Below are 20,044 nucleotides of genomic sequence, written 5' to 3' on the forward strand. Positions count from 1 at the left end.
GGAAAGAATGAAATTTTACGAAGCCACTAAAGATTCAAATGAAACAATTCCACAATGGGCTGCAAGGTTACGCGAATTAGCTTCAAAATGCGAATTCGATGAACATTTAAATATTATGCTGCGAGATAAATTTATTATGGGTTTAAAGAAGGGACCCATAAAGGATAAACTTTTTCTTGAGGATGTAAAAAAGTTGACGTTCGACAAAGCAATGAAAATTGCTAATGCAGTCGATTGCATTCAACAGCAATACGATTCCTGTGGACCATCGACCAGTATTAAACAAGAGGTTGGAGTCTACAGAATGGGGACATCCAAAAAGTAATATAAAAAACAAGTCAAAAGTGTGGGAAATTCCACAACGTCAACAATAAAGTGCTCTGTTTGCGGATATACAAAACATAGCCAGTCCCAATGTTGCTACAAAAACTACCGTTGCAAACGATGCAAAAATAAAGGACATTTAAAAAGGATGTGCAAGATTAAAGAGGCACAGCCCAAAAATACTGTAGCTAGCCACAATTTCATAGATAATACTGAACTTTCAATTTTTAATTTCAGAACCAATTCAGAATTTCAACCGATTTCAGTTAATGTGAGTTTGAACAGAATTCCAATGAAAATGGAAGTGGACAGTGGAGCCCCAATCTCAGCTATTTCCAAAGATGTTTACGAAAAATATTTTAGTTAATGTACATTGTTAAAGACAGAAGTAAATTTTACGAGCTACAATGGAAGTTCAATGAAACCCATGGGAGTTTGTAAGTTAAATGTATGCTTCAATAACAATAACAAAATATTGGATATTTAGGTGATAGAAAATGGGGGACCACCGTTACTTGGCAGGAATTGGATGCATCTATTCAATTTATCCATTACACAAATTAACTTTGTCCAGGATCAAGCGTTAGCACCATTATTTAATGGGTATAAAGACGTTTTTAATGGGGAATTAGGTGAATTTAATAAGGGCCTTGTCAAATCTATATAAAGAGAGAGTGTTTGTTTGTATTTCCCCGATTTTCCCTAAAACTAACCATTGACCTTCGGTAGGGGATAATGTCATTGGGTAGCCCTTAGGCTCCCATTGTGAATAAGGGAGTTTGGTGGGGGTGGAATTAAAAATGATCTAGAAATTCATAGAAAATAGATTAAAAAAATAGTTCTAATAATTTTCAATAGATGGCGCCACTGTCAATAGTACAATTTTCACTAGATGGCGCTACTGGCGTAAATGTCTTTCAATTTTTCTCGAAAATTCTGGAATGTTCCATGGATTTCTATCGAATTTTCTAGAATTTTCTCGAAAATTCTGGAATGTTCTATGGATTTCTATCGAATTTTCTAGAACTTTCTCGAATATTCTCGAATGTTGTATGGATTTTTATTGAATTTTATCAAACTTTCTCGAACAATCTGGAATGTTCCATGGGTTTCTGTCGAATTTTCTAGAATTTTCTCGAACATTCTGGAATGTTCTATGGATTTCTATCGAATTTTCTAGAATTTTCTCGAACATTCTGGAATGTTCTATGGATTTCTATCGAATTTTCTAGAACTTTCTCGAATATTCTGGAATGTTCCATGGGTTTCTATCGATCTTTCCCTTACTTTTCCGTACACACAGAGAGTGTAGACATAATATTGGGATCGGCCAAAAAAATCTTACTGTTCCGTACACACAGAGAGTGTAGACATAATATTGGGATCGGCCACAAAAATCTTACTTTTCCGTACACACAGAGAGTGTAGACATAATAATGGGATCGGTAAAAAATTCGATAGAAATCCATAGAACATTCCAGAATGTTCGAGAAAGTTCTAGAAAATTCGATAGAAATTCTAGAATGTTCGAGAATGTTTGAGAAAATTCGATAGAAACCAATGGAACATTCCAGAATATTCGAGAAAGTTCTAGAAAATTCGATAGAAATCCATAGAACATTCCAGAATGTTCGAGAAAATTCTAGAAAATTCGATAGAAATCCATGGAACATTCCAGATTGTTCCAGAAAGTTTGATAAAATTCGATAAAAATCCATACAACATTCGAGAATATTCGAGAAAGTTCTAGAAAATTCAATAGAAACCCATGGAACATTTCAGAATGTTCGAGAAAATTCTAGAAAATTCCATAGAAACCCATGGAACAGTCCAGAATGTTCGAGACAATTTAAAAGAGATTGAAAAAATTCCATAGAATATTCTAGAAAGTTCAAAACGAAGTTTCTAGATGTGTCATCCCCACCACCGAACATTTTTTCCGATCGGCTGAGGGTATATAAGGAGCTGCGTTTGTTCTCTCACGCAGTTCAATTTTGGCAAACTAAGAAGCAGCAACAAAAAAAAAAAGAGGAAAAGTAAAATAAGATTTTGTGGTCAGTGAATAAATACAAATAAAGAGTGAAGTGAAAAGTTGTCATTCAAAATAACAGACAGGTAAGTAAATTTCTAGGCGTCACTGTGCGAATGCATGGTCCTGCGCCATTGACTAAAAGATTTAGATCTAAATTCAAATATTATTATTTGCATATATTTCTTTAAAAAAATATTTGGATTGTCTGGAAATAGCATTCCTTCTCTTTCTTTCTGATCACGTATCATTCAAAGTGAAGCTCAATTTTTTCAAATTCTGTAGACTTTTGGTTGAGTTGTTCTGACCATAGTCTCATTCTATGAAATTAATAGGGTTTTTACGTTTTTAACAAAATTAAAATGGCAAAACGTAAGAGAATTTTCACGAAATATCAATCAAAAGCAAAAAGAAAAAAGATTGCACGAAGAAATGAAACGGAAGAAGAAAGAGAAATACGGCTTACTTTAAATCGAGAATATTCTCGACGGCTAAGAGAAATTCAAAATGAATCACAGCGTGACAATTTTAGAGAAGAAATGCGAAGAAAACAACACTTAAAAAGAAAGAGAGAAAAAGACGAGCAACGACAAATGCAAAACGAACAAAGCAGAGAAAGAATGAAGACTCTCCGTAGAAATCAACGAATAGATTTGGAATGTGAGGCGTTTCATTACGATCCCAAAATAGAATATAGTAAACACCCAAATATTGTCATTAGAAAAATGGACCAAACATGTAAATTCTGTGGTGCCAAGAAATATAAAAACGAAACCTATTTCCTGTAAAAGTGGTAAGGTCACACTATTATCGTTGCAAGCACCTCCGCATGAGCTCTTTAAGTATATGAGTGGTGAGACACCGGAATCAAAACATTTTTTACGAAATATAAGACCCTATAATGCCTGTTTCCAAATGACATCCTTTGGAGCTACATTCATACATGAATCTGATGGTTTTAATTCATTATGTAAAGTACAAGGGCAAATTTATCACAGAGTGGGTTCATTACTGCCTTTTCCTAATGAAACGCCAAAATTTTTACAAGTCTATTTTATGGGTGACAATCAACTTGAATTCGATCAACGTTGCGCAAACATTAAAGGATTAAGACGGGAAATAATAAGAGAATTGCAAGATTTCTTGCATGAACACAATCGATTGATAAATCAGTTTGAAACTGCACGTGAACGAATGGTTTCGGATAGATATAAAATTCTGATTCGTGCTGATAAAAAGCCAGTTGGAGAGCATGAACGAAGATTTAATGCACCTGTGGTAGACGAAGTTGCTGTGGTGATCGTGAATAATAATAACTCCAATAAACGTGATATTATTATTCAACGTAGAAGCAATACATTACAGCGTATTAATGAAACTCATCGCTGCTATGATGCGTTGCAGTATCCGTTGATATTCTGGCAAGGTGAAGACGGTTACCACATGAACATACATCGAGTTAATCCAAACACGGGCATAGAAATGGATAAAACAGTAACATCAAAAGAGTTTTACGCTTACCGAATTATGATCAGAGACGGTGAATATAATCACATATTGAATTGTCGTACTATTTCAACAATTTATTGTTGACATGTATGCAAAAATTGAAACAGAATGATTAGAATACATTCGTTTCAATCAGAAGAAATTGCGCACAGATGAATATATTCACTTGAGAGATGCGATGATGAATGATGAAAAAGTTGACGACATCGGAAAATTAGTTATTTTACCATCGACATTCACGGGAAGTCCACGCCATATGTTTGAATACGCCCAAGATGCAATGACCTATGTAAGAAAATATGGTCGCCCCGATTTATTTATTACATTCACATGCAATTCATCTTGGCCAGAAATTAAAGAGGAACTATGTTATGGACAATTAGTAAATGATCGACACGATATAATAGCCCGCGTATTTCGGCAAAAACAAATTAAATTCATTGAGGTTATAGTGAAAAAACAAATATTTGGCATTGTTCTTTGCTGGATCTATTCAATTGAGTGGCAAAAGAGAGGATCACCTCACTCACACAATCTGATTTGGTTAAAAGACAAAATGCGTCCAAACCAAATCGATGATGTCATCAAGGCAGAATTTCCAAATCCCGAAGAAGATCCAATTCTTTATGATATAATAGTGAAAAATATGATTCACGGTCCATGTGGACTTTTGAACCTGGATTCTGCCTTGCATGAAAGATAGCAAATGCACAAAGAAATATCCGAGATCATTCTTGAACGACACTCAAACTGGCGAAGACGGTTATCCGAAATATAGACGTCGATCATCGGAAAATGGTGGATTTTATGCAAAAATCAAAATCAAAAATAAAATTGAATTTGAGGTTGATAATAAATGGGTGGTTCCTTACAATCCACTCTTATCGAAAATGTTTCAGGCGCATATAAACGTAGAAATTTGCAATTCAGTAAAAGCAATTAAATACATCTTGACGTATATATACAAGGGCAGCGATATGGCTGTTATTTCATTGACGAAAGAAAATGAAAATGATGAAATAGTCCAGTATCAAATGGGTCGATACATAAATAGTAATGAAGCTATTTGGCGTATACTAGGTTTTCCAATACATGACCGTGATCCACCAGTTATTCATTTAAATGTTCATTTTGAAAACGGACAACGAGTATATTTTACGAAGGAAACAGCTAAAAAAGTTGCAATAGAGCCGAGAAAGACAACATTAACAGCCTTCTTTGAATTGTCTCAAAATGACCCATTTGGTAAGACATTATTATATCCGGAAGTGACAAATTATTATACATGGGATGTGTCAAATAAAACATTCAATCGACGTAAACGCGGAACGCCAGTAGAAGGATACAATGAGGTTTTCGAAGACAATGCCATAGGACGAGTCTATACAGTACATCCGAAAAATGCTGAATGCTTTTTCTTACGTCTATTGTTACATAAAATTCGGAGTCCAACATCATTTTCAGATGTAAGAACTGTCGATGGTTATGTATGTGAAACGTACAGGGAAGCATGTCAGCGACTTGGCTTATTGGAAAATGACAATCACTGGGACTTCGCACTTAGAGAAGCAGCACAAACAGCAAAAGCTCATCAAATACGGGAGTTATTTGCAATCATATTGACATCATGCAATCCATCCAATCCAAATCAATTGTGGATAAAATACCGAGAAAGTATGAGCGATGATATCTTGGATGAAATGAGACGAAATAATCCAAATGAAGAAATAAATTTCAACAATGACATCTTCAGTCAAGCACTCATATTACTAGAAGACAAATGTATAGAAATCAGCAATCAAACTTTGATTCAACTCGGAATGCAGTCACCAGAAAGAAGCGGATTTGACGTCTTGAACACAGAGTTATTAAAGGAAAGGAGTTACAACATCGAAGAGTTGCGACAGTATATAAATCGAAATAAGCCATTGTTAATTGAAAGCCAAAAGCATGCCTATAATATCATAATGGAGCACATCGAAAAACAACAAGGAGGAATTATATTTTTGGATGCACCTGGAGGTACAGGGAAAACATTTTAAATCAATTTAATACTGGCTGAAATTCGTGCGAAAGAAGGAATAGCACTCGCTTTGGCATCGTCAGGTATTGCAGCTACATTAATGGATGGCGGGAAAACAGCTCATTCCGGATTGAAGTTACCACTTAATGTAGCCGAACAAGAATTTCCAGTATGCAATATTTCAAGATCATCATCACGAGCTCAGATTCTTAGACTTTGTCAAGCTATCATTTGGGATGAATGCACAATGGCTCACAAAAAATCATTTGAAGCACTGAATAAAACTCTGCAAGACCTACGAAATAACACAAATGTAATGGGCGGTGTCTTACTTAATACTCTCAGGTGATTTTCGTCAAACACTTCCGATTATCCCCCAGGGGACTCGAGCCGATGAAATCAATGCGTGCCTAAAAAAATTCATTTATTTGGCAACATGTTATAAAAAATTCTTTAACAACAAATATGAGAGCTCGAATTTCAGGAAATGAAAAAGCATCACTATTTGCGAAAAAAATTCTACAAATAGGAGAGGGCACCTTCCCAGTTGATGAAAGTTCTGATCAGATTACCTTGTCGAATGAGTTGTGTAATTTAGTTAAAACACCCGAACTTATATACAAAATTTATCCAAATATACGCCAAAACTACGTCAATTCAGAATGGTTTTATGAACGATCCATTTTAGCTACTAAAAATGAAATTGTAAATAGTATCAATGAAACAATTCAAGATATGATACCTGGAGCAGTGAAAATATACTATTCAATTGACACAACGATCAATGAAAATGAAAGTGTGAATTTTCCAACGGAATTTCTTAATTCATTGGATATTCCTGGAATGCCGTTACACTGTCTTAAACTAAAAGTAGGCTCTCCGATCATTTTATTACGAAATCTCAATTCACCACAGCTATGTAATGGTACAAGATTATGTGTTAAACAACTACAAAATAATGTTATTAAGGCAAAAATACTGACAGGAAAAGACAAAGTGAACACGGTATTCATTCCACGAATCCCCTTAATATCAAACGAAATGTCAATTAATTTTAAACGATTACAATTTCCCGTAAAATTAGCCTAGGTATAGTATGACGGTAAATAAGGCCCAAGATCAAACTTTTAAATGGAGTGGAATCAATTTAAAAGAACCATGTTTTTCACACGGTCAATTATATGTAGCTTGCTCACGAGTTGGATCACCTGAAAATCTGTTCATTTACAGTCCAAATAATAAAACTTCAAATATAGTGTATAAACAAGTTCTATGAAGAAATAATAATGTACAAAATTATGAATTTAGTATAAAAAAAAAAAATAAATAAAATTAAAAAAAAAAAGTCTTTTATTTAACAATTTTGATATTTAAATGTGCAAAAACAACCCAGCGAAGCTTTTTAGCTAGTTTAGAAGTTTTTAGCTAGTTTTTAGAAGTTTAATAGCTAGTTAAAATTAAAAAGTAAATTCGAGCCAAAATTCTGCAAACCTAGACCCTTGCCATTTGCTATTAAAGAAATAGTGGAACGGGAAATTGACAAACTAATAAAATTGGAGGTACTTGAACCGGTAGATTTTACCGAATGGGGTAGTCCAATCGTACCTGTGTTGAAGAAGTCAGGTGAGGTACGAATTTGTGGGGATTTCAAAACTACGTTAAATCCTTATTTAAAAGTGGATCAGTACCCACTCCCTAGAATTGAGGAGCTTTTTGTTCGACTTCACGGTGGTGAAGAATATTCTAAAATTGATCTGAGTATGGCGTATCAGCAGCTGGATACCAATTCTAGAAAATTAACTACAATTTCAACAACGAAAGGACTCTTTATGTACACCAGGTTAGTTTATGGAATCGCGTCCGCACCTGCAATCCTTGTTCACGGGGTTTGAAGGTGTGGTAGTATTTATGGACGATATTTTAGCATATTGTTTGATTAAGCAAAGTTTTATGCAAACTGCAACAGTCCGGTTTACGCGTGTGTAAAGAAAAATGTGTATTTTTATCGAAATCGGTAAACTACCTAGGTCACGTGATAGATAAAAATGGACTTCATCCATTGAAAAAGATAGTGGATGCCATTGTTCAAGCTAGTCCTCCCAAAAATCTGAAAGAATTACAATCATTTTTGGGACTAGCAAATTATTATAGGAAATTTATACCTATTATTAGTCAGTTGTGTACACCCCTATATAGTTTACTAAAAACGGATACGTGTTTTATATGGGGCAATCTAGAAAATGAAGCGTTTAATAAATTAAAAGCAGAAATAACTTCTGAAAGAGTTTTAGCTCATTATGACCCCAAAGTTCCGTTGAAACTAACAGTTGATTCAAGTCCATTAGGATTAGGAGCGGTACTATCGCATAAGTATGATAATGGAAAGGAAAGACCTATATCGTTCGCATCAAGAACATTATAAGCTAGTGGAAAAACCTATTCAAAAATTAGTAGGGAAGCTTAAGGAATAGTTTTCGGGGTCCGAAAATTCCATCACTTCATTTATGGGAGAAAATTTACACTGGTAACCGATAATAAAGCTCTGGTGGCTTATTCTTAATGAACGCATACTCACAACCATAGAACCGGTTTGGCAGATGATATACGAGCAACGCGGCTCCAAACGAGGTATATCAGGTTGCAAAGATAATCTTCTTGTTGACAGATGTATCTGTCAAGACGCCCGTCAGTATCAACGCGACCTGAGTATGGCCTGGGTGATTATAGGAAAGCATTTGACACTACCTCTCACCAACTCATATTGGTGCTGCTCAAATGCTTGAAAATTCATCACGATATCATCAGATGCATCGAAGAGCTGTTACCTTTGTGGAAGACCAAGTTTACCATTAGATGTGGTAAACGTACTGTCTCAAAAGAACTGGTAACGTATAAGCGTGGTGTCTATCAAGGCGACAGCCTTAGCCCGCTTTTATTCTGCATCTCCCTTATGCCCCTTTCCTTGCGCTTGCGAGAAGAAACTGGTTACCGTTGTGGCCCCCCGACAGATAGGAAGCATCAGGTAACTCATCTATTCTATATGGATGACCTGAAACTTTATGCTTCTTCTGAGAGCAGTCTATCTCAAGCTCTCGGAGCTGTCCATCAGTACACGAAGGCTATTGGCATGGAATTCGGACTTGATAAATGTGCCGTCATTCATTGTAAGAGGGGTCGTGTCCCTGACTACGATGCAGACGTGCAGCTCACAGATGGAAGCATCGTGAAACATCTCGATGAAGAAGAGCTCTACACATATTTGGGTGTCGGTGAAAACAACATTCAAAGTGTGTCTATTGTCAAGGAAGCTCTTCGCGGCAGGTATAGGCACCGTCTTCGACAAATCTGGCAATCAGAATTGTCTGGGATCTATAAGATCCGTGCTACTAATATGCCTGCAATACCCATCCTTCTCTATTCTTTTGGTTCCATCAAATGGACAATAGAGGAGCTTAAGGAACTTGATAGAGGCACTCGCAAGCTCATGAACGTCAATCGTAGTTTGCACCCATGTGCTTCTGTACCGCGTAATTACCTCCCACGCCAGCAAGGAGGTAGAGGTCTCCTATCCGTTGAATGTCTACATGATAGGGTAGTTTTGGATAGGACGGAGCCTGCTTGACCAGGACATTAGACAGACTTACGTACCACCGACTCGGGAAACAGACGGACCAACAGACGTCGCGTGAACTGACGGACGTACAGACTACACGGCCACAAGTCAGTGAACTTTCTTCCAAAGATGTAGCTGCCTTGTGAAGATTTATGTCTCTCAAGGAGATGGGAGGCTCTGGGGTGTAAATCCTGTATCCTCTTCCCTCCTTGGCAGGCATGAATTCGTTAATTTCAAATTTTAAATAATAATAATAATAATAATAAATAATATTTATTTATTCTAAAATTTTGTACAAAGTACATAGAATACGTCAAATACAAGATATATAGTTCAATGTGTTCTATAAGCAAATTCATTCATCATAAACTCATCAAGGGTGTAATGGTTATTTACCAATACAAAATTTTTTAGAACTTTTTTTAACAATGTTACGTTTAGTTTTCGTATTTCTTTGGGTATTTTGTTATATATACGTATACAGGTGTTCAGCACACCATTATCTATATATGCTTTTGAAGTTTGCATAACTACCATATTTTGCTTGAGTCTTGTGTCATGGGCATGTTTGAAATGGTGGCTCTCAAATAGATTCACATTATTTTTTACGAAGAGAGCGCTTTCTAAAACAAATGTGTCAATCACAGTCAAAATTTTTAGATTCTTAAAAATTGGCTTTGCATGTTCGCTTGGCTTAGCATTGACCATTATTCGCACACAACGCTTTTGTATTTTCAATATTTTGTCTATGTTAACCGAGTTTCCCCAAAACAATATTCCATACCTAATTTTGGAGTGGATATACGCATAATAGGTTTGAAGTACAATTTCCAGTGGCACTATATCCCTTAATTTGTACAGTAGATAAGTTAATTTAGAAATTTTTTTCGCTAGATTATCTATATGTAGATTATTGTTTAGGTTCTTATCTATGTACAAACCAAGAAATTTGGCATGATCTGATGCCAAATTTTGTCTAGGGTTACCTGCCTGATGTTATTTCTCATAAACAACAATCGTGTTTTATCAACGTTTAGTTTGAGTGAGTTGTCTTGGTACCAGTTGTCTAACAGATCAACTGTTTCATTTATATTTAATAAAAGATTATCCTCTGTCTTTTCGTGGAATAGTACGGTTGTATCGTCTGCAAAAATGATCATTTTGTTACAGATACTAAGAGGGAGGTCATTTGTGTACATAATAAAAAGTACAGGAATAAATTTCGATTTTTGCCCCAATTCCTAGATCAGTTTTTTGTATTTTTAAAATACGTATTTTCGACTACCAAGTAGTCATCATCAGTAAGAATTAGCTAGTGAATGTTACTCTTTGCTAATTCTTACTGATGATGACTACTTGGTAGTCGAAAATACGTATTTTAAAAATACAAAAAACTGATCTAGGAATTGGGGCAAAAATCGAAATTTATTTCGACATATCCTAGAGTTCTCATTTATTATCTTCGATAATATTTATATTAAAAAGTACAGGGCCTAAAACAGAACCCTGGGGGACACCTCTAGTCATAAGCTGCTAATTAGACAGAGTTTCTACCTCTCTACTATTTTCTATGTATCTTAGCTTAACACATTGTTGACGATTCGTTAAGTATGATTTAATCAAGTTTAGTGCTGTACCTCTTATGCCATTAAAAGGAAGTTTGTATAAGAATAGGTCGATATTCAAAGAGTCGAACGCTTTACTCAAATCAAGAAAAGCAACAGCTGTTATTTCTTTGCTATTCAGTGTATGAAAAATTTCTATGAATGCCTTGAAAATTGCTTGATCAATAGTTTTTTTTTTTTTTGTACAAAACCATGTTGTTCTGGGGCTATAATTTCAAAGTTTTCTATAAATGAAATTAACCTTTTGTAGATAACCTTTTCAAAAATTTTTTGAAAATACCGGGAGTATCGATATCGGCCTGTAATTATTTAAGGTTAAGGGATCATCCTGTTTTTTCAGCAGAGGGGCAACAACTGCCTTTTTAAGTGAATTGGGAAAAATACCATATAATAAGGTTTTATTAATAATGCATGAAAGTGGCTTTAATAGCAGAACCGCGCATTCCTTTACTATTGTAATTCTCTGTACGACAGCTGTAGTGTGCACATCGTCATAACTACAAGCATAAAATACAGTATTAGATAATCAATAATTGTTTTTCTATAAGTTCAATAAAAGTTAAAAACAAACAAGTTGCTGCATGAAGCCCAAGCCTCGTGCAGTAAAAAGGCAAATAAGGATGGGCAAGCCCAATCCTTAACAACTAATCAAGTAATAGTGGTGGATACACCAAACACATCCATAAATATAAGTGAAAATTGTGAAAAATCTGTGAAAAAAGACACCAAAAACATAAGTGATAGAGACACAAGTGATGATATACCCACAATAATAGACAAAAGTTCCACAACTAGTGAAACAATTGAAACAAAAATCAGTGAAACCCTAAAAAATGTGATAAACCCCATAGAAAACATCAACATGGAAACGGACGATAACAGTCAGGTAACACAAACGAACATTAGCGCATTTTTCACGCAGCCATCAACGTCGAGAACGCCAAACGCTAAAACTACCAACCCCCCGAGCATACCATTAAAAAACCGTTTTGCACCTCTGCAAAAAAATAACGAGGAAAGTGACGACGAAAGCGAGGATGAAATACAAACGACAAGAAAACCCCCGCCAATAGTCATCCACAGCAAAATCAATGATCACAAAACATACGTGAAAACCGTTGAAAATGTGGTAACCAAAGGTTTCCACATTAAATACACAAACAATAATACTAACCTCTATATTTACGATCAGGAGGAATACAAAAAATATCTTGGGTTACTGCAAGGTAATGAAACCTTGCAATACCATACGTACACCCCCAAAAACGAACGCAAGCACGCGTTCATACTAAGGGGAATGGATAGTACCACGGATACTGACGAAATTAAGGAAGAGCTTGAAAATGTCCACAAGATGAACGTGGACAAGGTCTTCAAACTAAAAAACACAAATAAAGGACTGTTCTTGGTAGTATGTGACAGCACTATCTCACTGAAATATCTTAATAAAAACATCAGATACGTCAACAGAACCAAGATAACATGGGAAAAGAGACACAATATCCCCCCCCCATCACCCAATGTAGGGGCTGTCAAGTCTGGGGCCACTCAGGAAGCAATTGCCATGCTACGCCAACATGCCTAAAGTGCGCAGGAAGCCACTGGACCAGGGACTGCGAAAAGATAAAAAAAGAAGACCCTAATACCAGCAAAAATATAAAATGCGCAAACTGTCAAGGCAACCACCTCGCATTCCACAAGGAATGCCCAGTCTTCCTAAAAAAAATTAGAATTAAAAAGGAAAACGTCCCAAGAAAGGCAAACAACAAAATATATGCCAGCACCAATACCAACGACCAACCCATGGCTCAGAAACGTAAACAAAACAACACCAACCATGACATATGCACAAAATGCAGCAACACAACACAATCAACAACAACAACAATACCAACAACAACAACAAAACCAACAACAACAACAAGAACAATAAATGCAACAAAACAACATAAATAATCAATTTAGCGGATTCAACGAACTAACAAGTGAATTAAATCAACTAAACCAGGTAATAAATGTTGAAAAAATGCTATCGCTTGTCAAAGAACTAAACACAAAACTCAGGTCATGTAACAATGACTTAGAAAAATTCCTAGCATTCAACAATTTCATCCAAAATAAGTTGGCACAATGTCCATAAACATTTCGTCATGGAACGCGTGCGGACTTAGACAAAACGTTCAAGAACTGAGACATTATTTGGAAAAATATGACATCGACATCATGTCAATAAATGAACACCTGATGTCAATATAAAAATTAAACAATAACATAATACGTCGCGACCGTACTGCACACGGAGGTGGAGTCGCAATGATCATCAAAAATAGTTTACAGTTTCAGTCGGTGAACACCAACAACAACACATCGATTGAACATGTAGCTATTAAACTGGTAAACAACATATTTGTTATTGCGGCATACAACAACCCAAGAAATAAAATTACAGAACAAGACATAAAAACACTGACTGACGTAGGAGCCAAAACATTAATTATTGGTAACCTAAACGCACGACATTATACATGGAAAAACCACATAACCAATACAAACGGGCGGACGCTACAAAAATACGTAAGTAATAACAATTTAATCATACTCCATACAGAAGAGCCTACGCACTTTCCCAACAACAACGCTACACCTACGTATATTGACATAGCGATAAATAAAAACATTAATAATATATCAAAACTCGAAACATACAACGAACTAACATCATATCACAATCCTATAAAATTGACGTTACATAACATGCAAAATGAAAAAACACAAACAAAGTGTACGTCATACAAAAACACAGACTGGGTCAAGTTTAGACAAACACTTGATAAAAATATAAACATAAACAAAAAAATAAAAACAACAGGTGATGTTGACATGGCGCTTAAGCAAATAACAAGTGCAATTATAAATACCAAAAATAAACATACAAAAGATATAAAAATAAATTTGTCTAAACTTGACCTTAGTCAGGAAATAAAAAACTTAATAAAAGTGCGTAACGCTCTTCGTAGACTAGACCACAGACGAACTGCGTTAAACGTTAGACCTGACATAAACAAAATCAACAAACAAATCAGACAAAAAATAAGGCAACAATTGAATCAGCAATGGGAAAATACACTAAAAACGCTCAAACCAGGTGACAAAACCCTGTGGAGAATAGCAAGATCTTTTAAAAATAAAAAAGAAAATATTCCCACATTACTAAAAGATAACGTCAGCTACATGACAAATAACCAAAAAGCTAATCTCATTGCTGATTCAATTGAAGCTACACAACAAAACAATAACCCCTCCCCTCTAGAAAACATAGTCCGTCAGTCTGTATCACAAATTGAAAATCAAACTGACAAACTCAAAACACGAATAAAACAGACTTCACCACAAGAACTTAAACAGACGATAAAACGACTACCCAATAATAAAGCTCCAGGACAGGACAAAATACAAAACAAGGTAATAAAAAATTTATCAACTAAAGCGTTAGTGCAATTAACGTACATTGTTAACGCAATGTTTGCACTGGGGTATTATCCCGTGGCCTGGAAGACAGCTGTGGTCGTCCCAATATTGAAACCCAACAAAAACCCCACGGACCCAAAAAACTACAGGCCCATCAGTCAGCTGAGTTCACTCTCAAAAATTGTGGAGAAGCTAATTCTATCCAGATTGAACAAGTACATCAACAAAAACCAGGTATTCATTGACGAGCAATTCGGTTTCCGGGAGGGACATGGAACGACCATGCAAGTCGCACGAATAGCAAACGACATTACCACCAACTTCAACAAAAACAATGTAACTTCCATGGTCCTCCTAGACATCGAAAAAGCTTTCGACACGGTCTGGATAGAAGGTGCCATCCACAAACTTAACAACATCAATATTCCACTGACACTCAGCAAACTGATGGCAAACTACCTTAAAAATCGTCAATTCAAAATAAAAATTAATGATAAATACTCAACAACCAGGAACATTAAAGCTGGGGTCCCGCAAGGATCAGTGTTAGGACCGACCATTTTTAACCTGTACATAAACGACATGCCAAGATTCGCAAAAACCAACCTAGCAGTATACGCGGATGATACTGCAATATATGCGCACTCATTTAACGCGCAAGTTGCGACCAAACAAGTCCAGATACACCTGGATATGATCCTCAAATACACAGAAAAGTGGAAAATAAAAATTAATGACACAAAAACGGAACACATTCTGTTCACCAAAAAATTTACCAACATCAAAATAAATAACCCAATAAAGGTGAACGGAATGTGTATCCCCACTACCAATAAGGTGAAATATCTGGGTGTCTATCTGGACAAGGGCATGTCGTTTATCCCACAAATTAACCATCTGGTGGCCAAGGGACACGGGGTGATACGCGCTTTGTACCCATTGCTTAACAGGTACAGTGCACTAACGCAAAAAACCAAAAAATTGTTGTATGACGCAATAATAAAACCAGTCATAACCAATGCGGCTCCGGTCTGGTGCAGTGCGTCAAAAACTCAAACAAAAAAAATCCAACGCATCCAAAATAAATGTCTCAGACTAATCTTGAACGAGGATGGATACGCTAAAATAAAAGAACTGCACTCCAAAACGGACATGAAGACCATAGACGAACAAATTAAAGTCCAAGCGTCAAAATTCTATAAACACCAAATTCAAAAAAGCAAATTAACCAAAAACATGACAAAAAACATTCAAACAAACACAAAACACAAGTTAATATTTAGCAAAATAAGACTACAACAATAAACAAATCCAAAATAAAAACAAAAATTAAAATTCTAAACTTGAAAACAACATCAACATCAGCACAAATTAAATTAAAAATACTCAATACGTAACACACAAAGCAAAACATTAAAACAGTTTTTTATGCAACTTTTTCTGTATTATCACAAGCAAAAATATAAACAAACACCAAATCTAACCACCCCAAACCAAATAACAAATACAAGCGATGCAAGAACATGCAACAGCCCAGGATGGAAGCCACGGCTAATAACCTGGAAAACAACATGAAAATATGAAATATGCATAGTATATAATTTTGTATTGTATATAATTGTATAATTAAATGTTATTTCTGTGAATAAAGTTTATTTTAAAGTTAAAGTTTACTATTGTAGATGGGATTTGGTCCCATCCACATGATTTTTTATTTTTTAAGTCCATTATTATATTGTATAGTTCCGTTTCATCGCAAGGATGCAGGAATATTGTCTGGATCAATTTTATTTTTTTTAATGAAAAGCTTGGTTTGGAAAACTTTATACTTTCCCCTATATTTACAAAATAATCTTTGAAAGTATTAGCAATTCCTGTTTTATCGGTAATAATTTCACCTGTGCAATTATTTATGGCCTTTATTTCGTTGTTTTTATTCGAATTAGTGCGAGCTAACCTATTAATTACATTCCAACTTGCTTTGGTTTTATTATCGAGTACAATATTTCGTTAGAATAATAAATACTTTTAGCGTCCTTCACTAGTGTTTTCAGATGATTACATACTTATTTATATTTATAATTAAGTTTTTCACTTGGTATTTTTTTCATATTATGCGCTTTAATTTGATGCCAGATTTGGTTTTTTTCGCTCGATATTTTCTTAATTTCAGGTGTTATCCACAGATTATTTTTGTTATCATTAAAAAATACATTTCTAAAAGGAAAAGCGATATCAAAGTAATATATGAAGGTTTCATAAAATACTTCTAATGCACTGTCTGGATTTTCAATTTCCTCTAATTTATCCCACTTTTCTTTCTGCAGTAATGAGTGAAAGTATTGAATATTGCCTCGGGAGAAATCTCTTTTTTGACTGTAATATCTACTTGTTGGTAAATTTGTGCAATGGTCTATTGTAAGGATCTGATACGTGTGATCTGATAGTGGGCTATGGAATACGCTAACATTATTGTAACTACAGTTTAAAAAAAAAATTACCTATACAGGTTGCACTGTAGTTCGTAATTCGTGTTGGTTCTTTGATTATGATATGATAGTTAAATGATGAAAGAATTTGCTGGATAGTACTTACATTGTTGTTTGTTTGTAATAGGTCTATATTAAAATCACCACAAATAACAATTTTATTATATATTTTTTTATTTGACACTACGGTTAAACACTTTAAAAGTTGCTCAAAGAAAATTTCGATATCACTATCTGGTGTTCTGTAGATGCACACTATCAGAATATTTAGATTCTCTAATTTAACTGCTCTGCATTCAAAATCCAGTTCAATTGATAGTTCTTCTATTTGTTTATAATTTGAAGCTTTGTATTTCTTACTTATTAGAATACAAGATCCACCTCTCTTCTTTACATTTCTTGAAAAATAGGATCTCATTTTTAAGTTGCCAATTGTTAGCATTTCTATTTCACCGTGAGCAAGCCAATGTTCCGTAAAACAAATGACATCAATAGCTTGATTACATTCAGACAATAAAAGTTCCAAAAAGGGCACTTTATCTTTTACACCCTGTATATTGAAATTCATTATGTTAATGTCTTTATTAATTGATTGTTTGTGGGTCACTGGTTGAATTTCATTGTTGATCGATTGTTTTTTTACGCAATAAATTATATCGTCTAATAATTGTGCCGTTTGGCCAAAATTCTGAGCTGTATATTTCTTCCTTATTTCTTGCTTTCAGCCAATTCTTTTGTGGCATTTGAGTTTACTCGTCCCACGTAAACCCATATACCATAATGAATTTTATGAAATTATTTAGTTATATTGCCGTTAATACGCTTCGTTCGACACCTCAAAGAAGTTTATATCATTTTTTGTTTGCGCGATATCGATCGGGGAAAAATTAAAACAAAAGAAACCCCCCGAATGTAATGGAATTCTTTTTGGATCATATTGCCGTTAAACTCTTTGATCGACATCACATGGAAGTCAATATCTTTTTTTGTTTGCGCGATTAATATCTCGTAGACCAGATATTTTAAATAAAAATTTATTTATTTAATTAATTTTACAATTTAATTTACACTTGTACAAAACTTCATCTAACAACAATTAAAATATGACCAATAATAAATATTCTATTGAAACAAAGTTATCCAAACCCTAACCTATGTCAAAAAGTTTAGATAACAGGTATGACTTGGACATTAAATAGTTTGCCTTATATAGGTATGATATTAAAATACTGCTAAGAGATTAAGGGATGTGTTTTAAAAGATCCTAACATGATCTTTTGCACATCACTTTTGATGATATAACATTAATTTTATGAGAATATTATTATAAGGTATTTCACATAATATTTAAAGGTCAGTTTTCTGCGAAATGATATGGGTATAGCAATATTTAAAATAAACTTAAATAAATTATACTAATTTGTCTAAACTAATAAATTATTAAACAAATGCGTAACATGCACACGTAAAATTATATTATGGTTTTAAGTATCTAAAAAAATATAACTAATAGAGGATATATAAATCCTCCTTCCTTATAATGTGTTTTGATTCCTTTGACCATACTTGTAGAGAATATAAATTATGCTTGTTATTATAATTATTATTACAATAATTAATGACCATGTTATGGGATGTTTATAAAGTTTATTTCGTATGAGTTCCAAATCTTCTGTATTTGCTAAATCGTAGTTAGCTAGTTTGTTCATTCTAATATCAGGTTGTTTATAGGAGATGTTTATTTTATTGAATAATATCTGTTCCACTTCGATGTTAGTATATGTAGTTTGCAATGTTCCATACCATTTTGCAATGTTCCATACCATTAATATCCATATAACATTGATTCAGTATAATTCGAATTTTACCAACAAAATTTGTGATGTTTTTTCCACATGACGAACTAATATTTAATCTGGTGTTTGTAAAAATTAAAAAATGATTAGTAATTAGTTCTAATATAATATTAATTTCGTCTGTATGCTCGCAAATGCAGTGTCCGATACGGTATTTTACTATGATTTGTAGGGATAGGATATAAAATCGTTAAAGAAAAGTAAGCTGGATTGAATTTGGGAATTTGCACTATGAATATAATATTTGAATCATTAAAATGCGCTTTCAATCTAATAACTCGTGTATATGTTCTACGTTTATTAAATTAATATGTTTATCTAACTCATTTTTGATTAATTTCAATTCGTTATAACTCAAAATGTGTTTAGAAAGAACGTTTTCTCTGGATAATTGAATAGCAGTAATTAAAAATTATATTGTCTATGTATTGATTTAAATATCTAACTTGAAACTGAATAGAAAATAAATATTGTGATTGTAAGATTTGTTGTTGAACTACGTTATAGTCATTAAAAGAATTGATTATGTGCTTTAATTTATTTTGTTCTCCATTTATAAAATTTGCAATATTGTTAAATCGTTTGATCATTTCTTGATTTACTGAATGTTGATTTTTGTCCCTGTTTTAAAATCAATTCATTGTCTTCTAAATTCCTAATCTGTTCGTTTAGGCATATAGCGTCATCGTTATCCATATTCCCCGAGATACCTTTTATTGAAGATCCTAGCCGATTTATAAGCCCTCGTTTGTTTCTATGAAAAGGCATTAAACTATTAACTTAATGAATTACTTTATCTATTTCTCCTAGAAGCATTGTTGTATCTTTCATAGGGTTATTGATAAGATTAGCCTTTTCGTGCAATAAAGTTTGTTTAATTTGGTTAGCTGATTCAATTAATGGATTAATATTAATTATGTGAATTAAATTATTATATAATTTTATAGTCCCTAAATTCAACGCGAATAGCCCTTAAGTACTGCTAATATCGTTGTAGGTAATTTTCTGTCCAGCAACACATAATCTGAAACAGATTTTTTTTCTCACTTTCATTTTTCCTTTATGATATTTTTGCACTTTCTGGGTGTTTTTAACTTTAAGAGTTTTA

General features: G+C 34.0%; 2 protein-coding genes across 2 annotated transcripts; both read left to right on the top strand.

Moving 5' to 3' along the window:
* The first annotated feature begins 3,268 nt into the window (after window positions 1-3,268).
* Window positions 3,269-3,946, top strand: LOC123302880. Its single transcript, XM_044885973.1, has one exon. It carries the CDS (start codon window positions 3,269-3,271, stop codon window positions 3,944-3,946), a length of 678 nt encoding a protein of 225 aa, XP_044741908.1.
* Window positions 3,947-6,350: 2,404 nt separating this feature from the next.
* Window positions 6,351-6,974, top strand: LOC123302881. Its single transcript, XM_044885974.1, has one exon. It carries the CDS (start codon window positions 6,351-6,353, stop codon window positions 6,972-6,974), a length of 624 nt encoding a protein of 207 aa, XP_044741909.1.
* The last annotated feature ends 13,070 nt before the right edge of the window (window positions 6,975-20,044 follow it).

The sequence above is a fragment of the Chrysoperla carnea genome, chromosome X (genome assembly GCF_905475395.1).
Source record: "Chrysoperla carnea chromosome X, inChrCarn1.1, whole genome shotgun sequence".
Classification (NCBI taxonomy): Eukaryota; Metazoa; Arthropoda; class Insecta; order Neuroptera; family Chrysopidae; genus Chrysoperla; species Chrysoperla carnea.